This window comes from Crassostrea angulata, chromosome 3 (assembly GCF_025612915.1).
Source record: "Crassostrea angulata isolate pt1a10 chromosome 3, ASM2561291v2, whole genome shotgun sequence".
Taxonomy (NCBI): Eukaryota; Metazoa; Mollusca; class Bivalvia; order Ostreida; family Ostreidae; genus Magallana; species Magallana angulata.
This window is the reverse complement of record NC_069113.1, coordinates 31,787,609-31,812,032: the sequence shown is the minus strand read 5'-3', so window position 1 is coordinate 31,812,032 and position 24,424 is coordinate 31,787,609. Positions and strand designations below refer to the sequence as shown.

The following is a 24,424-nucleotide window of genomic DNA, read 5'->3' as shown; positions in this document are numbered from 1 at the left end:
AAACTTATATATGATGCACGTGTACATGTATACAATGTTGTTAACGTAGACATGTACTTAATCTATCCATAATACACATGTACACACTAAAAAAGAAGAGAGTCTATATATATGACTTAAACCTAAATGAAATGAATTCAAGTGCAAAAAGGTCGTTTAAGAAAGGACCAATAATGAAAACTCTTATTTGAATATTTTTGTGTATATATGCAGAACGTTCATCGTGTCACCTACAAACTTTGAAATACTTTTGTCATTAAGGTAAATTATAAATCTGAAAAAATAAAAATTGAAAAAGGGTCAGCTTAATTACAAGTATAAAATCGAAGTTTAACATAGTTAAATGTTCTACTGTGTATTTCTATAGCGGAGATTTTAGGTCAAAGTATGCTAAATATGTTGTGTAACCCGATACTCATGTGTTTGAATTAGTTATTATCGGATTTTTTTTTTGCGGTCAATTTTTGAAAGTAGCAGTAGGCTCCATCAGTGTTTTAAAATACTTGTCTCATTGTACATCGAATTCGATAATGGCAGATAAATTTGAAAAGAAAATAAATATACATATGTATGGTCATGATAGAAGCAATTATTACTACCATGTACACTGAAAAAAATCTAGAACCGTTCACCTTTTTTCACTCATAGCTAGACTGAAAAAATATTGACTTCACTATAGATTGATTTTCTTCCGTAGCTCTGCATGCCCAACAAATCAATTAAAAAAAAAGGAGAGAGAATGATTCTTCAGGTGAAACTATGCGTGTATAAAGCGTATATTAACTTGCTATACCAACGGAGGGTTTTCTATTCTGTTATTCCATCTCCTTATAAAAGAAATTACGTCCAATTTTTATTTTTAACAATAATAAATTTAAAAGTCGTCCACGCTATAAATACTGTCTGTGAATGGCCGAATAAAATTTAAAGTCCAGTGATTTCGGATCCCCTTCGCTCTGTATATACCTGACAAATGATTTGGGTTTTGTTTGGAAACATACATAGAAACGGAAATCTATGTTGATATTCGCGACTTCCCTACCATGTTGGATGTAGGAAAATAGGACATATTCATATACGTAAGTCAGATTTTGTTTTACTTACTAAATCCATTCCACACTACACACCCGTTGAATGGAATTATATCTGTCATCTTAAAAGGCATTTTAATAAGCTAATATCGATAACTACCAACGACTCGTATCGAGAGCATTGTAAGCCCTTTACTCGATTGGTAAAGATAAAAATACCCAATAATCCACCGATCGCGTATAAGCTTGAACCGAAGTCATTCAACCGAGGCATCGATCTGTTTTGATTCTTTCAAAGGTGGATTCATCTTCCATTTTTTTTTCTACATTTCCATTTTATTTCATAGTTACTCAACATTCTTTTGACAGTGACTGGTTATACATGGTAGAAATATACTAGACAACAATCTTTTTGTTTGACGAAATCATGTCCTCTTCGGTAAGTATAGATCAATGTTTATTTTCTCAGTGTGTTTAAATCCGATTCACAAACATCGAAACATTGCTACAATGTTGTCTTGTAAAGAAAAAAAATCAATGTTCATTTAACCAAATATTGTGTTTTTACTCTAGAATACGAATCCATTTGGGGAACAGGTACAAGAATTTCAAAGCACCAATTTTATATTTTTTGAATTCTTTTTATTTTGTAGCTTTCTTTATAAATATACGTAAATATTTTTATCCTTTATCTCTTCCCCTTTTACACTCCATAGTTTCTTTTTTTTCAGGGACCCGTATGTGTATTCAGTATTCAAAATCTTGTGTTTATAAAAAATATATATCTTGAGTTAAATCGATATTAATGAATAAAATTCAACAATGTGTTTTCCCGGCAAAGTCTGCCATGCAAATTGGTTTGGCAGTATGCACGACATTGTATGACGGGTTTATACTTTAAGCAAATATTGGACGTAGGCAAATTGAAAGTATTAAAAACGATACATTATTGGAACCATCGGCTGTATTTGAATCGTCTGCTCTTCAGTGTTACTGCATTCATATGTAAAAGCCGTTTTTGGTCGATATAAAAATGAATAATATATATCGCCATTAGAATGATATGAACTTTTGCTTCATATTCACTGTGCAACATGAGAACAAATTGATCTGTTGAACCTATTTCCCTTGTTTTTTTATTGTTGTGTTTTTTAATAGCCACCGTCATTTAATTTTTTTTCCACATTTAAAGCCGAAACATTTTGAGCACGATTGTGTATGTTTTTGTTTACTTTGCACTGCTAACAATTTGTTTGTTAACTTTTTTATGTCGATTTTTATTTTGTTATGTATAGATGTTTACACGTAACAATTAATTAATTGTCCACATACATGTACTCAACATTTCTCACTTGAAATTGTCAAACTGCTAATTGTACATAAGTTTAAAAAAAAATGTCATCATCATTAAAGGCAATCTCAACAGGGCATGGTGCTTCGTGATGCATTATTTTATTTTTTTAGTTAATGGCAACCCAAAATAATGTGTTCACTTTATCAAAGATCTATCCTATATCATTACCGGGAGACAACTTTTATTGCATGATGGTATTTTTCTTTACCGCATAAAATATTTGGTTTGAAGATATTTAATTGTTAGATGGCAATAAAAAGGAATAATAGGCAGAATTTCTTTCATTTTTCTTTTTTAACCATAAAAATTTAATTCAAAAATACCGTTTTTTATTGACATATTCGGCTTTTAACACATAACCTGAGCCTAATGCCACATAAAAACTATCATTATTGCTTGTTTTGTAACCACCCTCAAACTGTTTGAACTACCAAGATTCACCATGCAAGCAATAGTATATAATACCAGCATCATATTACATCATGATTGTTTTGGTTGTGACAAGCTGTCCCATTGTTAAATGTAAATCTGTTGTAACATTCACCGTTAAAACACACATTAAAAAAAAAATCTATTAATTCCAAATGTCTGTCTGAATTAAAAAAAATATGTAATTGTGTTTGTAACCATGTAAATTAAACCCCTGTTTTGGTTGTTCGATAATATCTGCCTTCTGTGTTTTTTTCTTCATCATTTACAATTTCTTTTGCAGACGTACCAGTTAAAAGATGATATGGCTGCAGGTATGTGAAAAAGGAATAAAGGAATCATTCTTTGAGTATTATGAGACTAGAGACTCTGAAGCCTACTGGCTTCGCATTTTGCGTGCCTCGCATATGTTTATAAATGTAATTATGTTTAATGCTAATGAGCTTATTGCTCAAAGTTGAAATAAATAAATAAAAAATAATTTTGGTCAGGGCGTGATCAAATCCAATAAAGCCGGAAGGGCTTTATGATAGATTGGATCACGCCCCGACCGAAATTATCACCTCATAATATTCAAAGAATGATTCCTTATTACTTATATTTATATAATTTTAAGCCATCGTACGACTAAATATTTAAATAAGCAAACCCCGCTGGCGCCTCAATTTGGCGTCATTTGTATTATGGGTTATATAATACAAAATCGATACGTAGTGTTATCACGGGCAAATAAATATTAAAAAATGGCCATGCTGTTTTCGGATTCTGCGTAATTGAATTTTATCAAATTATACTTAATGCATTGCATTTTTTTAGATTTCTCCGAGGCCTTTGAAATGTACGCAAAGGGGCGGGGCTTTATTCATCAAGATATTCTGAAAGAATTATTAGAACTAGTGGAGCAGCCCATGCCAGAGGACGAGATTAAAGATATCATTGAGACGATGTGCAAAGGTAGCAAGGCTATATTGTAACTATTGTAGTTACATGTCATTGAACATGTTCATATATATACGACTTTTTACATTATCAAACATAACAAACAATGCAACAAAATATTTTCTGAAAGAGTATAAATTATTGTGTGAATTTTTAGGATGTATGAGAGAGAGAGAGAGAGAGAGAGAGAGAGAGAGAGAGAGAGAGAGAGAGAGAGAGAGAGAGAGAGAGAGAGAGAGAGAGAGAGAGAGAGAGAGAAACATCTTGTGCAAAAAATGAAATATTCTATATCTTAAATTAGCAAAGTATTCGCATTAAATTATATGTAATTTTTAATTACCATCTATAATTAGGTATTCATTTTAAATATATTTGATGTTTTCATTTTGCAGGTAGCAGTAGATTAGACTTAGAAGCCTTCTTACAAATCATGACCCACAAAATGCGGTCAACTGACCCCATAGAACAGCTGCGCGATGCCTTCAAGGAGATAGACGCGGACGGGAGCGGATCCATTGATCGATCGGAACTCAAAGAGATGATGATGTCTATGATGTCTAACGACTACACAGAGGAGGAGATCGATGCGATGATTGACAAGGCCGATCTGGACGGCGACGGAGAAATCGACTTCGAAGGCAAGTCGTTGATTACTTTCTCTGGTTTTATGGTTCCGTCTTTTACACATTAACACATTTTCAATATCATCAATGAATTCATGACTGTTTCTCCATAGACTATGAATCACTTGGAGGATGTATTACATATTGATACGAATTTTATTCTGACTTAAAAACACAGAACTGGAGACAAGCATCCAATAATAGTACTACTATCAGATTTTTCACCATTAAAGTCCATTTTGAAACTGATGCTTTTAAAAAAAAATTAAATCCCTTAGACAGATGTACCATATTACAAGTACATGCGAAAAGAAATTGACTAAATGAAAATCCGTGACTTTGTTTGATTTGAGTATTCGGGACGATTATTGACTCAATCTGAAAAAATTTCTTGTCAATAAATGTTAAACCTCATTTCATTTGTAAACCTATCCGGTATACATCATTTAACACAGTGCAATCCGGGTATGATAAAACCTCTACGGGTGTGTGTATGTAATTCAAAAAAAAAAAATGAGCTTGACATGTATGTAAATGCATGCATAATGTGGAGGTGAATCGCCATAGAAAAGAATTGATAACAGATTTCACGTTTAAAAACCGCTCATTGCTATTCATCGTAGCGTTAACCCTTGAAGCCAGACTTTGTGATGAGTAAATGGCTTTTATGCATGTGGCATCATATCAACACCTATTATCGTATGGAGGAATTTATAATCTCTTCAATAAAGCTTTGACACCATTTTCGGCCCTTTAAATTCCTACGTAACAATTGAGGGAGAAAAAAACCCTCAAGAGAGCAGTATTTTCATTCTAGCTAGATATACAACTTCAAGAGAATAAGTTTCCTTATTGAGTGTGTTTTGCTAGAATATTATTAATCAATTCTCGTGACTACATTCAAGAAACAGTTTTAAATTGTGTTTGACGAATGACGATTTGAAGTTTTCGGAGTCGCTATTTATTTTTTTTGGGTGCTACTGTAACTTCTATTTTGTACAACAAGCGACCTTGAGATATTCATGTTACAGTGGTTTTAGCGCTCCGTTAGAATATAACGTCTTTGGATCGTGAGATCAGATATTATACTTGTACGGACATTGTATATATAGAACATTGTGATGACCCCCTCTCCCTAGCTCTTCTTATTTATGAGATAGTCTCTTCCAAATGTATACGATAAAACAAATAGATAAATATTGTACCCATGGCAACGTGACCAAGCCGTTACTATGGAAATCGATGTTCCGTAATCCAATAGGCAATTATTGGAAAGTAATTAATCATTTCATTGATTAAAATCGGGATTTGCCCATATAAGGACCGACAAGCCAATGTGACACTGCGTGGTTTGTAAAATTCGTGGAAAAATTCCCAGCTCTATCGTAAAAAAGTGCGTGGTAAAAAAATATCCCTAGATTGGAAAAAAAATCGGAAGTAATTGTTCACGAGATAAGTCGATCTTAGCTATTCAGTTTATATATGTCTCTCCTCTGTAATAGATAAGTACTGTTAATTTGCTTTAGCTAACACGATCTGCTTGTAAAAAAAATAATAACACTTAAGTTCGAGAATATATTCAATATATACGGAGATACTTGATGAAATGTCAAGTGTCAATCAAAATCGACAAGAACGTGGTGTTCAATACGAACTTGGCGTGTAATTTTTCCTTATTCTTAAAAAAAGGTTTTAAAGTTTTCTAGGGCATGCATGTACATATACGAGCATAGGCAAGGTCATCTACGATAGCATCTTAATTTTTCCCTGTTGCACAAATTGAAGTACTGTCAAAAATATAATATTCTATATATTAAAGATAATGGAATATCAAATATATCTCCTCAATTTTTTGAATTTTTTTTTTAATATGTATTATATTGTTTCGTCTCAATTTCTGACATATTTGATATTATTTTCATGTAGATTTTAATAATGCAAGTCTAGGTTAACACATTTTTACGTCATACTGATAATAATTAAAAAAGTATATTATTTTCTCATGTAACATTATCTCCAATGTTTAATTTTTTGTCTCTGATATGAAAATTAATTTTCTTGTCAAAATACAAAGTCTAGACAAGTAAAAAAATCTTCTTTTTTTGTAGAATTTGTAGCCATGATGAATGACGCCAATCCTTGAATCTGGATCATCGATGCGCTTGTAGCAAAACATTGCAATAGAGAATCCTTTCTGTATGAATTCGAACGAGAACTTGTGAAAATGAGAGATTTAATTGTTATGTGAATGAAACTTGTATGTGAATAAATGATTCCGTCCATTCTGTGTATAATTCATCTCTGATGTCTTACTTTGTTCTTAAAAGAAGATGCAGACAGCGCATCAATCTAATATTTACATTTAGATAGCTTCGGACGAAATTACATTATTGAAAAGCTTGCGACAATGTCGGTTTTCAAGCGGAAATACGTCACGTTTTCTGTACATTATCGACACCATATCTTATTTAAAGCAATATGAGCTGTATTTCTTCGAATTTTATTTTGCTGCAAAAAGCTGCTAGAATAAGTCTGCATGTAACTTAAGCTTTAATGATAAATAAGATTTTAAAAATCATTAATTTTTGTCAGAAGAAAGATTTCTCTTCTAAGGAATACTGCGAGTATATAGCATATCAATTTTTGTACAGGAAGACAATAATTCAATTTTGCTCCTATTAAGGCTTCTTAACGGCTTTTTCCACAAAAATATGGCTAACAGAAATTTAAAAACCATGATATATTTTGTCATTTTAGTAGAAAATATCATTTTCGTTAAAAAAAATTCAACATGAAAACGCAGCTCATATTGCTTTAAAAATTGATAACAGAATCTAACATTAGTCATCAAAATAGCCCCCCCCCAAAAAAAAAAAAAAAAAAAAATAAGGGTAGAAGAGGAGAAAAATGAAATACATAATTACGGGAAGTTTTCCTACTTCTCTTTTTACTGGTAAAAGAAGAATATTGTTGGTCACCAGCTAAGTAACTTACCAATGGACAAAATGTAATCAACTCTATAGAAAGGTTGTAATAATGCTTTCTATGATACTAAAGGAAAATATTCTCTTTATCCGCACTCGAGAAATGTTAGATGGATATAAAAATTATCAAGACGTGCAATATCTGTTAAAAAAGGGCAATGTTCTGATAGCCTACTGGCCTTGAAAGTAAAACCTTCACACAAGTTCCGAGAAAATAAATTCAAAAATTGAGAAGTGCCAAAGAACGCATGCATCATGTAGACCCCACTTTACACCATTCTTTATCAAACATCGACCACTATCATGTCAAACAAAGACAGGGTAGAGCCAGGATAACCAAATTCTATATTCGTACAGATAACCCACATTTCTTACTACTAGTGACTGTCCCCTAATCCCGGGAATGAAGGCCGTATGATATAGCCATTAATATACCCTCTTTTCTCACATAAAAAAGACGTTTGGTAGCCCCTTTTGGTCCTTGATTGACAAATCTGTCGTATTAACCTGAGTCTGTGTTTACACAGCCAGTAGGAGATCGGAAACCTCAGCCCTAGTAAAATATTGCCGATAAAATGGACAATTATATATGATTCTTAAATGGTTTTACCCACGAACTAAAAAAATCATTATACCCAGTGAACAGAAAAACTAAACTACCCCAACGCTCCCGGCCCTTGTCTCCAAAACTTTTTCGATTTCTGGTTATCGATCTGTTATAATTTTTTTTAATCTCTGAAGTGAACGATTTACTAAAGTCTTGGATGATCCATTGGGGCTGATGGTTTTTGATTTAAATGCATGGCCGAAGTAATTGAGCCACCAACTAATAGTTGTATTTTAAACGGATGATCGGATCAGGCGTCTATAGCTAATGATAAGTCAAGAATTAGATTAAGTGTCGCTAGAGGATTTGAACAATAGGTTTCGTCTCAAGATCTGCACATGAGATTTCTTTACTGATTTGGATTAAACCATTATGGCTGTAAGTACTTGCTGATTTATAAACAAAACTAAAAAAACAAACTCGAAAAATGCTGTAAACCTAACTGAAAAACAGGTTCATTTGACTCGTGTTGGTAAAATGTTTAGTGTATTATCAAACAATGCTAATTTTCCAGAATTTGATATAAGACTTTATTGGAGTTTTTAGTTGTCTGCCTATCCTTCTTATATCATAGTGTTAGAAGGTGTGTTTTTAATAAGACTGAAAGCAATATAACACCAAGCAATGCAACATATGCAAAAACGATCTTGTTACCTCACTGGCAGCATATGAAAATTTATCAAAGAATTTTATCTGTACCCCAATATGCAGAGAATCAGATTTTAACCGACACATTTCTTTGCTTCTAATAAATGCTTTTAAAAGTGTCCATGAAGTCAAAATCAAAGTTTCTTTTAAATTGTAGAGACTTGAAATTCGATATCCCAAAATTTTACATTCGAATGTCCCGTGATAAAAGGGCTATTCCCGTTTAAAGTCAGCTGCATACATGCTTATTTTCTCCTTTGTAAATACATGTTTTAAATCATCTTGGGAAAAAAAATCTGCAATTTCACTAAAAGTTGCAGTTGATGTTATCAGTTGGTTTCTGCTGTGTGTTTTTCCAGCAGTATATGAAAGAAGTAGGCGGAAAACTATGTTTCTTTGTCACCAAAATCTGATGTCAACCGAGGAATGCTAGATCACTTGCTAATTGTTATTGACATAGATTTTCTTTTTCATAACAGGGCCACAGTAGAGCCTGTTCTATAATATTAATGACACCTCAGAAAACGAAACTCCACCAACTTACTTTAAAAAAAAATAAATTTAAAAAATGTTATGGATCCATGGCACGTTGTGTCCTACTTACCAAATTCAAAATCTATATTTTAATATTATTTATATTAAATAGTCCTGTAATTTGTTAAACACTAAAATAAGAGGAAAGGTTTTGGTTTTTGTTTCAAATCAACAGACATGATGCAATAATTATATTTTTTTTTACCCGTATGAATGAGAATATCGTAATACTTTAGGATATGTACATGTAGTAAGGTTGAAATAACAATGATTATGTCCTCACCTTTTTGTAGGATTTGGTTGCAGAATTATCAGAGGAGCAAATTTTAGGTAAACACGAATAAATATTTGGTTTTCCCATTTTATAAAGCAACAAAATACGCATGCATCCGAATAAATACCGTTTTAAAATATATTTTTAAGAATTCAAAGAAGCTTTCAGCCTATTTGACAAAGATGGAGACGAAACCATCACAACCAAAGAGTTGGGGACCGTTATGAGGTCACTGGGTCAGAACCCCACGGAGTCGGAACTACAGGAAATGGTACAGGAAGTCGATGTTGACGGTAAAAATCTCATACTTGTTGGAATGAAACTGATATTTAGGAAATGGTAAAGTTTTTAATTAATCACTATGCTTTTTAGCAAAGAATCTTCTTTGCAGTTATACCGGTATATTGTGTCGCATAAATTTTCTTGGAATTTTTAAGGCAATTTTTACGTGTAAAGAGCACTCACATGAAAAGATTTTCGTGTAGTCTTGTATAGTGCGTATTATTTTTCTAGCATTCAGAATCACGTGGAATTCATGCGAAGCAATTTTACTTATATTCACTCTAGGTGAACTCAAATGAGTATTGTCTAAGTGAATGCTTGCTTTTTATCACGATAAATTTACAAGATATACAATTGGCTACATACTTTCCTTAATAATGCATAAGAATAGACCCTAAAAAAAAACCCCCACCCCAACCCCCCCAAAAACTTTTTTTAAAAACCCGTTATACATGTATATGTGCACTGAATTTACAGGTATTATTATATAGAAAAGGCATGACTATATACAATATTTTATCTAACCAATCAATTTTGTCATTTCTTGCATACATTTGTATGTGTATATTTTACGTTTTAAAAAGGAAACGGAACAATCGATTTTGACGAGTTTCTTCAAATGATGGCCAAGAAGATGAAAGACACGGACTCCGAAGAAGAGCTGAAGTCAGCGTTCAAAGTGTTCGACAGGGACAACACAGGCTACATTAACGGACCCAACCTGAGGAACGTGATGACGAACCTGGGGGAGAAGCTGACGGACGAGGAGGTGGAAGAGATGATCAGGGAGGCGGACATGGACGGGGACGGCCTCATCAACTATCAAGGTCACTACACTGACCTCCTCAAGGTCATTTCTAAAAATAAGGGCTGAGTGTTATTAGATATAAATTATTTCATTTAACAGAATCATATAGTTCATCTTGAAAGGGGGCAGATAATGATATTATCAAAACTGTTATTCCATAGAGTTATCAAGGTCCAGTAATAAATATTTTTGTCTTATTTCTACACATGTAGCTATGATTTATTTGTTTCAATAAAACAATGTGTATTATTTACATGTTTATAAAGAGATATAAAACGTCTTACTAAGATTTCCTTTTAGCAATTTTAACGTACGTATTTTAACATATCTTTTTTGCAGAATTTGTGGCAATGATGACCGGTAAAAGATGATAAAATGGCGGATTTAGACATCTCTACAATTTGATACCATTTATTTCTCATTCATCTACAATGTGAACTACAAGTTTACATTTCAACCATCTATACGCAATTTTTGATGCATCGAAAAATTCTGTAATGCTTGCGCAAATGTAACTGATTATACAGGTACATGATTAGGTTGTGTATAACATCTCATTGTTAAAAAATCATTTGAGAATACATGTAATTGTCTTTATGGAGTTATGAAAATAACTGGTGTATGTAAGGTAAATAATCCAAGACTGCACGAGGTGCACTGTGCAATCACTTGACGTGTAGTGTTTAATAAATTTTGTTTATAATACCATAATTATTCATGTTTGTGTTTTGTATGTTAATATTTGTAGGCAGGACAGATAAAGTCAGATATCTTAAAGTAATTTGGACGATTTGGTAGCTCCTTTTGGTTAATGGTTGACAAATCGGTGGTATTGGTCCCTGTTTACCTGCCAGTAAGAGATTGGATACCTCAGGCCCAGTAAAATGTTGTCGATACAATTCCTAACAAGATTTTCCCCAAACTAAAAAAAAGCGTTATACCCAGTAAACAGAGACTTCTTTTCTGTTTTTGCCTGCAAGTACTTGTTAGTTTGTAAACAAAACACACACAAAAAAACAAAAACAGAAAAAAACCCAAACAAAATAACAAAAAAAACACAGAAAAAATATGATAAACCTCATTGAAAATAAGGTTCATTTGACTCGTGTTTGTAAAAAATTAAATGTAATATCAAATAATGCTGGGAAACATTTGAGTTTGACCACCGATTTTGTTTTTTTTTTTTTGTTTACGTATATTTGACTTTTGATGATAAAAGTAGTCTACCCAAGCTTTCTTGGGTATCATGGTGTCAAACGGTGTTTAAGTGTTTATCTTTAAGACAGTGATGTACATGATATATATGCATAAGCAATCTTGGTACCCCTCTTGCAGCATATAAAAATGAAATCGAACCATTTTACAAGAGCTTGCCTGGACTTTGGGTAGTTGGTGTCAAACAACAATGTGACGTAGGCCTGTCTGTTTCATTGTAGGCCACTTAGCCATGACTCTTTGAAATTAACAAAATTTGTCTGGCTTTTGAGCTTAGACTACGCGATCTGTGTATATTTCACTTGAAATCAGCGTCATATTTAACTTGTTTTGACGAAAAAAATTGCTTCGTCCCACTGAAAGTCCAAGGCCTTGTTAAAATGGTTATAAAAGCAGTTTATCTGTACCTCAATATGCGAAGAATTAGATTTTATCCGACACTTATGTTTTTGCTCATTATGAATTCCTAACCTACTACACACAAAAACTATTTATATTTACATCTACTGAGTTAGCTGCAGGTCTGTAGCTCACGGTCTGAAAAATTCGGATGGACGACCTGGGAGCTACAGGGCCACCCATTGAAAAAATTGTATATTTATTGCGCATAAAAACGTGCGCTAGTTTTGGACTAATTTACCTTATATATACGCAAATTCTGTGAAAACAATTAGTACCATTAAATTTTTCATGCAATTTACTACTGATATCGTCTCTTCACTTGCCTCGGCTCTTTTAAACACCATAACCAGTCCCGTAAATTCATGTGGTGCACTTTGTTTACATGTAAAAATGGCGACTCTCGATCTCGATGTAAATTCAACATACTTGATTTTCCGAGGTCGGTAGCGTGTTTCGGAGAAAGTCTGGGGCAAATAAAGAGGCGATATCAGTAGTAAATTGCATGAAGAATTTAATGGTACTAATTGTTTTCACAGAATTTGCGTATAAATAAGGTAAATCAGTCCAAAACTAGCGCACGTTTTTCTGCGCAATAAATATACAATTTTTTTTCAATGGGTGGCCCTATATCTCCCAGGTCCTCCATCCGATTTTTTTTTCAGACCGGGAGCTACAGACTTGCAGCTATTACTGAGTAGGCCCGATTCCCTCTACTTTTACGGAAACTTTAATTAATTCATAGCCCCGTTTATTGATTGGTCGAACTTACAGTTACCTAAAAAAAATCACGGACTGCACGAAGTACATGTAATCATGATGATATCAGACTCCATTCCTAAAGGAGACGATTTGGCTGATGTACATTAAGTGAATTTAACTTAATTTTTACAATCATTATATTAATTTGTTAAAAGAAAAATGTAAATATAAACAATAAAATGCTTTCTTTGATGATTCATGCGGGTTATGAAGGAGGTTATGTGAATTTTTTCTGCAATGTCGCCACCTTCATAGTCCTCATGAATCACGAAAGATATCATCTTATTTTTTAAGTATATGCATAGTTGTACTCTACTGACAGGGCAGTTTTACATTCTTTTCAGTGTATACCCTTAATTTTTGATCATCTTGAAAATATTCTGCCATTACGGTTGCAGCTGATGTTGCCAGTTGGTTCCTGTTGTGTGTGGTTCCAGAAATATAGAAAAGAAGTGGGCAAAAATCTATTTTAAAGTTTCCCTGTCACTAAAAATAATGTTAGCTGAGGATGTATAGATCACTAGCTGATTGGTTATGACATTTTTTTTACCATAAAAGGGCCACAGGAGAGCCTGTTAAAAAATGTGTTGAATGCACAGAAAAGGAAACTCCACCTATATGATCAGTTTTTAAAATATTTTAAGAAATTGTTGTGCAGTCATTGCTTGTTGTGTTATACTTACCAAAAGCAAAATTTACACCAAATTGTTCATAATATATTTCTGTAAATTAATGGGGAAAAGTCACATTCTCATCATTATCATTTTCAAATCGTCAGACATGATTGCATTATGATCATTATTAACCCTTTATAAATAAGAAAATCGTTATAATTTATGATAATATATAAGTAAGTTTATACTAGTAGTTATAATGAATTCACCTTTTGTAGGATTTGGTTTCAGAATTATCAAAGGAACAAATCTTAGGTATGCATGAATAAATATTTGGATCTCCCAATTTATAAGAAAAGGCAACAATACAGATGCATGCATACGGATGAATGTCGTTTAATTTTTGCAGAATTCAAGGAAGATTTCAGGCTTTTTGACAAGGATGGGGACAAGATCATCAAAACCAAAGAGTTGGGGACCGTTATGAGGTCAGTGGGTCAGAACCCCACGGAGTCGGAACTACAGGAAATGAAACAGGAAGTCGATGTTGACGGTAAAATCACGTATAACTTAGTTAAAATTACTACTATTACATGTGCTCGTTGGAATGAAACGGTTATTTATAAAATGGTAAATTTTAAATTACTATACTTTTAGAAAAAGAGTTTTTGGTGGTTATACGGGTAAATCGTGTCTCGCGAGAGTTTAACTTCGAAATTTTTACATTCAGTGTGTTCATGTTCAGTGCATATTATTCTTGCATTCAAAAACCAAGTGAAAGTAATGCGAAACAATTTCACTTTATCAAGTGAATATGTATTAAATTAAAGTGAATGCTTGCTTTTTATCACGATAACGTTTCAAACAGGAAACGGAACAATCGATTTTGAGGAATTTCCTCAAATGATGGGCAAGAAAATGAAAGATACGGACTCTAAAGAGGAGATGATATCAGCGTTAAAAGTGCTAAACAGGGACAACACAGGACTCATTCAAGTACGCGACCTCCGACTTTTGATGACGAACCTGGGGGAGAAGCTGACGGACGAAAAAGGTGGAGGAGAATACCTGGGAGGCGGACGCTGACTGGGACGGGCTCATCAACTATCAAGGTCACTACACTGACCTCCTCAAGGTCATTTCTAAAAATGAAGACCGATTGTTATCATGCGACATTATGCATGTGGGGGACAGAGGAAGGGGTGTATTATTTTGAAATTTTGAAAAAATAAATTGATAAAAAGGGTACAAGTGAGGAAAATAAGGAATTCGATCAGAGTTTTCGAAATCAGAGAGAAAAAAATAAGAAAGTTTGAAAATAACTTGGAAATACGATAATAAACATTTTAATAGTTCATCACTGTTTAGTATGAACATAAAAACGCACATAATATTTTGCTATAGAAATATTAAAGAGTTTTAGAAGGACGTAAATAAGTTGAAATTGTATGTCTAACTTGACAATTTAAGTTTAGTGACAAACACTTTAAACTGAAACACAGGATCATTGTATTTAAATGGAGCAATTATATGTAGGTATTACCCATTGATGTACACAACAGATTATATCATTTACCCGAATTAAATTAGTCCTCATGATTAACACAAAAAATGTAATTACATTTACATATCAAGGTTCAATAATAAATTACATGTACATGTAATTTTCTTTTAATCTCTAGCTATCAGTATGAGTCACCGTTTACTAGTAATCAGTTTCGATGAAACAATGTGCAACATTTACAGGTTTATAAAGAGAACGTATATGTTTTCCTTTTAGGAATTTTACATCTAACATATATTTAAATACTTTCACATCTATATTTTCAGAATTTGTGGCAATGTGGACCGAAAAAAAATAACGAATTAAGACTTCTTCTACGATTTTATAACGTTTATTTGTCATTCATGTAAATGGGAATTTTAAGTTTACATTTCAACCTATCTTCGCTAGCGCTCTCTACTACTGCACTATACCTGGGTAATAGATGAGAAAAGCGGATCGGACACTCTTGGCTAGCGAAGATGGTTTCAACCATATGTTGTACGCAATTTTTACGACACCATATTGTGTTGTTATACTTTCATGTTAAATACTGAAATCTGATTGGTTAAGACGCAGTTCATAATCCTTTCTATTACCCTCAGCGTTAGCAACGCACTTAGCAACGGGTAACATTAAAAATTGTAACATGCGCGAAAATTATGCGCGTACGGTTCGCTGTAGAATTCACGTTATTCCTCTATAAAAGAAGTGAACTTTTCTTAAAAATTAAGACATTCAGTATAACAAAATAAATAGTGCCTGTTTGGGAGGATAACAGTTGAAATTGACACCCCTCGAAAACCATTGTCAACCTCTGCTTCGCGTCGGTTGACCATGGTTTTCTCGGGGTGTCAATTTCAACTGTTACCCTCCCAAACATGCACTATTTATATAATGGATTATATAGTTACACAGTTAACTGAAAAGTTTGTGTTTTTTAAAGAAACCATCTGAGAGTACATGAAAATGTGTTTATGGAGTTATGAACAGATCTGGTGAATGTAGGGTAAACTATCCAACACTGCATTAGATCTACACTCTTCTCGTAATGACACTAAAATATAAAAATTTTTATCTATTAAAAGTTAACAGTTTACGTGTATAAAAGTGGGAAATAATGAACGGATAAAGTAAGTTATTTTTAAAATCACGTGGACTTTTACTTGACTTTTCTTTTATAGAGGTGCGTCTTTATCAAAACCTCATACGCTAATAGAGCTAATAAAAATGTCAAAGTTTTGCCTAAACATTGATTATTTAGATGAACCTAAAAAAAAACCAGATAGAGAAAGTTCTGTCAGAAAAATCGTTTCCCTGCGCATAAAAAAGAGAGTTTCTATCAATCAATGTATTATTAGAAATTTCTTTTTTTTATATTCTACTAAATATGGACAAATACATATATGGTTAAAGAACGAACGTTTAAAACAATCGGTATATAGTGTTATTTGATAAAGTACATGCAACGCATACAGACTAAAACCCCGCTTAAACAACGTAATTTGCCTGATATGAAACTAAAGAGAATATAATATTTAAAAATAAAATAATGTAAATATATCAATTTTACATCTTACAAGAGAGTTATAGGCTCAAGGTGCTGTTTTCACATTGTTCAAATATTTAAATAGAAAAGCGTAGTCATGTTACCATTGTTGAAAAAAAAAATCCCCTTCTTACATGAACGTTTGCAACAATGCATATTATCTATTTTCAATTTTATGCAAATTTCCCGATTAAGTTTCCTTTTAAACCCCGCCGTTTAAAGCCCCAAATGCATACACATGCATAATATAAAAAGCCTTAAAATACTCGCTTGACAAATATGGGAATTTTGTAAACATACTTCCTCCATAAAGCCTTCCATGATAACAGTGAAATTCATTGATAATTGCCAGATCGCCGCAACCACGGATATATACGCTTGATTTATGGCCGTTCATTACCCATGAAAACAAACATCTAGCCGACTCTAGGGACGAAATATAGAATGTTTTATCGGTGAAATGTACCCCCTTGTGAAATCTGGAATGTTAGTCTGTATCATATATGCGTTTGCATTGGAGAAACTGATTCGGTGAAATATACGTTTTATTTTTCCTCCACAGTTGAAACTCGTGAACATTGTGTACATTTCCGGTTTCTAAATTAATGTGTTGTTTCCTGCATGCTCGACTCGGATAAATATTTTCGAGGTACAATCACCCTTTTGCATCTTGTATAGTGAAAGCGAATGTGCTCGTATCCACACATTGTCAGTTAGTGAACTTTGGACAGGAACTGCTAAAAAATAACCCCCAAATTGTTGCTCATTTACGCTACAGTCATGGTAAGTGTAATTTTCTTTTTCCATAAACGAATATCCAGCTTGCGAAAGCAGGTTGTTATGATAAAAAAAAATTAAGTGAACAAGGGATGTGTGGGTTTTTTTGTACAGCGATCCTCTTTGAATCAAAGTACTGAGAGAATATCGGAGTTTACACCAAAAAAGGGAAGCGTTTCCTTCACACTCCTCTGTGTATGTTTTCTGTTTTGGGTCCAGCCTTAGGGATATATAAAAGCATCGAGTTAATGGCTTAATTACTTACAGCTGACCTTTTATAGTATACTTACCACCGAAATAATATAGGTCAGTTTATACTATATACATGTATTCACGTATATAGACTAAGTGAATGGTCTTTTTATATTGCAGACGAATAAATTCACATCGGAGCAAGTTGAAGGTAAGTGACATTGTTGATATTGACGGGATGTGGAGACCTCGGGGCTTGGATTATGCTATTGTTATCGCGTCGGAAACCTGCGGACATTAACTGCCTAAATAATAATAAAAAGAGAATCTACTTTGATAAAGTTTCTTATGTTAAAGGTGGTTATTTTTTTAAATGTTGCAAACTTAAGTTACATATACTTCGACCAGAAAACCACAATTTCCTGCGTCATGCACCTTCGCAGTTATTTGTTGTTTGTGAATAAAGATAAGAAAGATTACTGATGAAATCTACTTACATGTAATTGTTAAAAGGAGATATTGGCCAACCGCAAGACTATGAAAGAAAAATGGTTATTGTGTCTGAATAGCGTGTCGAAGTACGGAGTATTGTGAGGGAAAAAGGATTATCTCGCCTTTTCTGCATCTGTTTATAGAAAGGGAATAGGGGGGGGGGGCATCATTTAGGGATGGGGGATCTAGGAACTTGGGGATGACAATTTTACTCTCTACAGAAACTGAGTCAACATATAACATAATTATTTTCTAAAACAACATCCTATTTATAATTTTTTTTAACGTTTTTACATGTACATGTATGTGTGAACAGAATACCGAGAGGCGTTTGATTTGTTCGACAAGGACGGGGATGGGAGCATCACCACTAGCGAACTGGGCGTGGTCATGAGGTCGCTGGGTCAGGAGCCAACCGTCAAGGAGCTAGAAAATATGATCAAGGAGATCGACGAAGATGGTATATATAGTATTTCTGAAATATATAGCTGCTAATTTGCAACTCTGTAGATCTACGGGAAATTTGGGTTTGTTAGATTTGCTAGCTAACTCAAATTCCCCTCTCTGTGCTACAGATCTGCAGCTAAAATCATTATGATTGTATGATCAGTACTCTCATTATAAATATGATGGCTAGAAAAAAAAGCCAAAGAGTTTAGCGTAAAAAATATAGTATTTCTGAAATATATAGCTGCTAATTTGCAACTCTGTAGATCTACGGGAAATTTGGGTTTGTTAGATTTGCTAGCTAACTCAAATTCCCCTCTCTGTGCTACAGATCTGCAGCTAAAATCATTATGATTGTATGATCAGTACTCTCATTATAAATATGATGGCTAGAAAAAAAAGCCAAAGAGTTTAGCGTAAAAAAGCCCAGAAATTAGACAATCTTCTTTTAGAAATCAAAATACAGATCTATATGATTAAAAAAAAAATACAAAACAAACAAATAAGACGGGAAAAATAAAGCTCCTGTATATATCTGTATTTTGAAGAAAAAAAATAATGGCAAAAGTTCCAGACGTCAAGTTAAATTGCATATTCTGATCAAATCTATCAGAAACATAAAAATAGACCGCTATCCGATACCACATGTACACATCGTATTCCCAAGCCGTGAAGTGTGACAAATTTAAACAATAATTTGCTTTCTTTGGTGATTCATTCGGGATATGAAGGTAGTGACATTGCATCGTGTTAGCGGGTTATGTAGATTTTTTCTGCAATGATCGCTACCTTCATAACCCGCATGAATCATCAAAGAAATCATTTTATTGTTTATATTAACATTTTTCTTTTAACTTGTCAATAAATTGATTATGAAAAGTTAGTAAAATTCACTAAATTATTGTTAATGTAAGTACATTAGCTAAAAAAACCCCATCCAAATCGTCTCCTGTGAGAATTTGAGTCTGGCATCATCATGATTATTATTTCGTGCAGTCCGTGATTTTTCTGTTTCGCTGTAGGCTTCAACCAATCGATAAACAGGACGTGTCAATTTCAGTCCTGTCAATTTCTTGCCAGTTTCAGCCGCTGTAGATTTCGACCAATCGATAAAGAGGGCGTGCAGATTTCAGTATGGCTGTTTCTATAGAGCTAAGAAATAGAGGAACTAATATTTGGTAGATGTAAATATATACCTCAAACTGTGAAGAATTAAGATTGATAATTATGTAATGAGGTACAGTCTATTTTCTCATGAAGGCTGCTGGGTAAAAAAACAACAACAGGGAAGCCTAACCTGCAATTGTTCTAACTGTTACTGGAAAAAGAAGAGATTCGATAATACTAGTAATTGATATGACACTTGCACGGTCGACTACTCGGGGTGTCTAGTATTATCTGTATGAAAGTAGTGTACTGTTTCATAAATAATGAAATATTGACGCACATGAGAGTAAGTTACGATAGATGTTATAATATTAACGTCGGCCCGGTTTCCAATTTAAAACCAGTATCTAGTTAAATGTATTATCAACTACATGATACACACGGAAATGTTTTATCACGATCAGGAGATATGTGGAATTCCTTTCCATATTTACTAGTCCTGACGATTTTTATCACATAAACACTTAAACTGTGTTCTGGTTTTTGAAAAGAAAACTATAGGCAAGTCTTAGAACCCCCATACAGGGGTTTTCTTACTGTTTTTAAACTGGGTCCAGGGTCCGTTGAATTGGGAAAATTGACGCGTAAACTGTTCAAATTGGGAAAATTACAAAAATTACTAGTTTTATTTGAGGACCAACCTATGGCAGACAATTCATACTTTATTACTTCTTCCCCACAGAAATTAGTGAGAAGTTTGGAAGACTTAATTTATTTTATTATGTAACAATGATATATACAGACTTTACACTTAATTTTTAAATAATAAGTGTTACTGAAATTAAATAGAAGCAAACACACACTTACATTCAAAGATTAAAAGAAATACTTTTTCATCCAAATTTCTTGAAGTTTTTCAATTTGTAAAAGTTAATTAAAATCCTGCATTTTTACCTTTTATAGATGAAATGTTTCTTTATTATGTAAGCCAATTGACAAACATGCAATAAAATAATTCTTTGCAATATGGCAATGATATTTGCATTTGGGGGTATTAGTCCTACCCTTTGACCCAATTACAACCAATATACAGTTTAATTTTGTAAATAACTGCAGATTTACGATTTTATGATAGTTTTAGCATTTAATTGGCACAAATATTAACTAATTAAAAATTACCAATTTTAATAAAATCATCACTATAAATGCAAATAACATCGGTTGAAATTAATGCACAGGATGAGGAAATTCTGGCGAAGTTACGGAAAGCGAATGTTTCAATGAAGTCACCCCTAGTTGGTCCATTATTTATGCTCAGTAATAAACACATATGAAGAAAAAATCTGTTTAAGTTGCATTTTATATACCAGCAGAACATGTTCTGATATTTAAAAATATTGACACTTGATTGGGAAAAATGGATCTTGATTTGGGAATATATCGGTAATTTTTGGATTGGGAATGGGTCCTGTAAACGGACCCAAAACTTAGCAAGGAAAACCCCTGCCATAACAATGAAAAAAACAACAACCCAGAGTTGTCTAAATAATAAACGTTTAAGGGAAAGGCCCTAAGCCTCTTCCTCGTTGCAATGTGCCTTCAACCCCCCCCCCCCCCCCTCCAAAAAAAACCCCACCAAACCCCCCCCCCCCCCCAAAAAAAAAAAAAAAAACCCCACAAAAACCCCCCAAAGCAAAACAGGTGCATGCACATCACATGTATTAGAGAAAAAGATAACCTTTAAATAAAGAATTCGAAATTATGTCCTTTAAATGAGAATAATTTTGTCAAAATACATGTATGTAAAGTTTCGAATATAGGTTATTGTTCCAATCCTTATTTGAATAGTATAAAAGAAATAAAAGTTACAATGTACATTAGAAACAGATATATAATTTGCATCCAGAAAGACGCGGGAAACCTCTTTCCGCCGTACCCTCTCTCCCCCTAACGCACAATGCATCTCGCACACACTCACACACATCACAGAACACCCCAATTTTACTTTGAAAGCAGGTGCACATTGCAGTCTCCTTGCTTCACCTGTTGCGGGTGTGCGACGCCATCAGGATTTTCATTCCATGAAGGTTGCTTTACCGACCCCACCCCATGAAGAAACTAATCAAGAATATATCGATGGCGATTATTAAGAAGTTATTGGTCTTCAAACATTTCTTAAGATTTCTATTTACATTGTATACTAGTATATTGTATCAAAAGACGTAAAAAATCTAAAAGAAATAAATATTTTCTTTGGTCATAGAGTGACAGTCATACTTTTGAAAAATTGACGCCACTTAAAAGCTCTGGAAAATGTGCTTGAATAAAAAGTACTTTAGATAAGAAAATTATTATCTTTTTTACATGTTTAATACCTTATTATTTACTAGCAAGAAATGAGAAAAATGCAATAGAGCGTACATGTATATGCATGGAATTGACACATGCATATTTGGAAAATCGATGTAGTTTCTGTAAATCAAATAGCACCTTCTTAATGAAACACCATTCCATTATGAAATAATATTGAATCTGATCTTGCAAGATCCTGCCCCCTCCTCTTTTTCTCACAGCAGACATATTTCTTACATATATTTACATATATAAGATTGAATAATAATGGAGTTGCGCCTTGAACAATAAAATCCGGTGATATTAAATGTTGAGAAAGATCAAGTATGTTCTTAACTTTCACACATACTGAATAAAAATGCATTTTGCCATGGAGTTTTCGCGAAAAAAATGCGTATATTTCTTCAACACATAAATTGCTATAGCAACAGCACTTTCGTGTTGCATAAAAATGCTTGTGTGAGTAGATTATAATATTAACATTACCCCTTTTCAAAAATAACTTTTAAAACATATTAATATTTAATATCTAATGTTTCTTATTTTATAATTTCGTTACTATAGCAACGGATTCAGTACAAGATATTCATGTTTCACAAAATTAATATCGATTGCGATGCATGTTTAAAACCGAATCATTTGTCTTTATGTTCTTAGTAGAATGATAGCAAATAATTCAAGAACCCAGCGTTTTCCATGTTACATATTCTTCACCATTGAGTAGAACCATTATAACAAGAGCTTGGACTTTAGGTAGTTGTATAAATAGCATAAACAGCAATGTGACGTAGGCCTGTCTATTTCATTGCTGGCAAATCATTTATAGTTCTTTGAAATCAAAAAGATTTGTCTGGCTTTTTAGCTAAAACTACGCGATTTATTCATATTTCACTCAAAAACCAGCGTCATTTTTAACTTGTTTTGATGTAAAAATACATGTAGATAGTTATACCCTATCGGAAGTCCAAGGTCTTGTTAAAATGGTTTTATTTCTTACGATATAAAAACATCCAACATGACAACTGTTGGTTTTCATATTTGATAGGTTTATTGTTTGGCTATTTTATTATTGATGATGCAAAATTGTTAGTGAACATGCGGCAGATAATAATTGCTAAGCTTGGCAACAATGCCAGACGAGAGAAATCCCTGTTATGTCGCCCTTTGCATTCGGCATCGTGTTAAATTACGAATCTACAATGTTTAGCACGTGTTTCATTTCCTTTTTTTTTTAGGAAATGGTGCTATAGATTTTGACGAGTTTTTACACATGATGGCCAAGAAACATGCCGAGTGCGCGGATCCCGAGGAGGAACTGAGGGAGGCGTTCCAGGTGTTCGACAAGGACGGGAACGGTTACATCAGCAAGGAGGAGCTCCACCTTGTGATGAACAACCTGGGGGAGAAACTGACGGACGACGAAATCGCCGAGATGATAAAGGAGGCGGACGCCGACGGAGACGGGCAGGTCAACTACCGGGGTAAGAGAGAGAGAGAGAGAGAGAGAGAGAGAGAGAGAGAGAGAGAGAGAGAGAGAGAGAGAGAGAGAGAGAGAGAGAGAGATGCGCAGTAAAATTATTGGGTGGGTGAGCCTTTGTCGTGTCGTTCATACGAATACATTAAACATTATATAAAATTGACGTATGTGTGACGTCAATACTATGTTCAAATAATCGTAAAAATGTATTGCTTTTTTCAAACTAAGACATTTTTCATCCGTATTATTGAATATTTCTACTAATTGCATTGTTGTTTCTCGTATAGAATAATGATTTAGTAACTAATATCTGTTTATCGGTAGTACATGAAATATCACAAAATCAAAATAATTTATAATGATGCCGTGTACTGGCATTGATTTCTAAATCTAAGCATATTCATTGCAAGCGTCTCAGAAAAGTGATAAAATCTGTTTGTGTAACAAATCGGTCACACGTATATATGAAAGTGTCAGATGCAAAGAGTAACACCTACATGTAGCTCTGTTCGAACAACTGGCGCTTTCTGTGATACATGTATTACAAAACTAGTATCTCGCGTCCATATATATATATATATATATATATATATATATATATATATATATATATATATATATATATATATATATATAATGTTCTGTTATTGGCAAGAAATTTCCTGTGTGAATGCCCTCCAGGAAAGATTCAGCAATTTAAACACACTTACATAACATATACCGAAAAATCGTGTAAAGGAACGTCGAATAACGACCTTTATCTACTTCTTTTATGGTTCACATTATACTAAATAATTCAGAACTTAAATCTATAAAATAGTAGGGTTAACACAGATCTTTTGTAAATTCTGAACATAATATGAACCTATGATTGCAATTATCTTTTTTCTTCTCGGTCGTTTGACTTATCAATGCTTAAAATGTGATTGTTTGATATATATGAATTATTGATAGATCAACAAAATTGAGTTAGAAAACATTTCAT

At 33.3% G+C, this 24,424-nt stretch overlaps 1 protein-coding gene and 1 pseudogene across 2 annotated transcripts; both read left to right on the top strand.

The window, feature by feature from the left end:
* The first annotated feature begins 929 nt into the window (after window positions 1-929).
* Window positions 930-6,670, top strand: LOC128177053 (calmodulin-alpha-like). 2 transcript variants are annotated; one of them, XM_052843575.1, is made up of 6 exons: window positions 930-1,079; window positions 1,401-1,470; window positions 1,605-1,628; window positions 3,098-3,128; window positions 3,631-3,768; window positions 4,146-6,670. In XM_052843575.1, exons 2-6 carry the CDS (start codon window positions 1,459-1,461, stop codon window positions 4,442-4,444), a joined length of 504 nt encoding a protein of 167 aa, XP_052699535.1. In that variant the 5' UTR covers window positions 930-1,079; window positions 1,401-1,458; the 3' UTR covers window positions 4,445-6,670. The 2 variants fall into 2 exon arrangements, with proteins under 2 accessions (XP_052699535.1, XP_052699536.1); XM_052843576.1 differs by lacking the exon at window positions 1,605-1,628 and having other exon boundaries at window positions 932-1,079.
* A 1,420-nt stretch (window positions 6,671-8,090) lies between these two features.
* Window positions 8,091-23,552, top strand: LOC128176841 (uncharacterized; annotated as a pseudogene).
* Window positions 23,553-24,424: the final 872 nt, after the last annotated feature.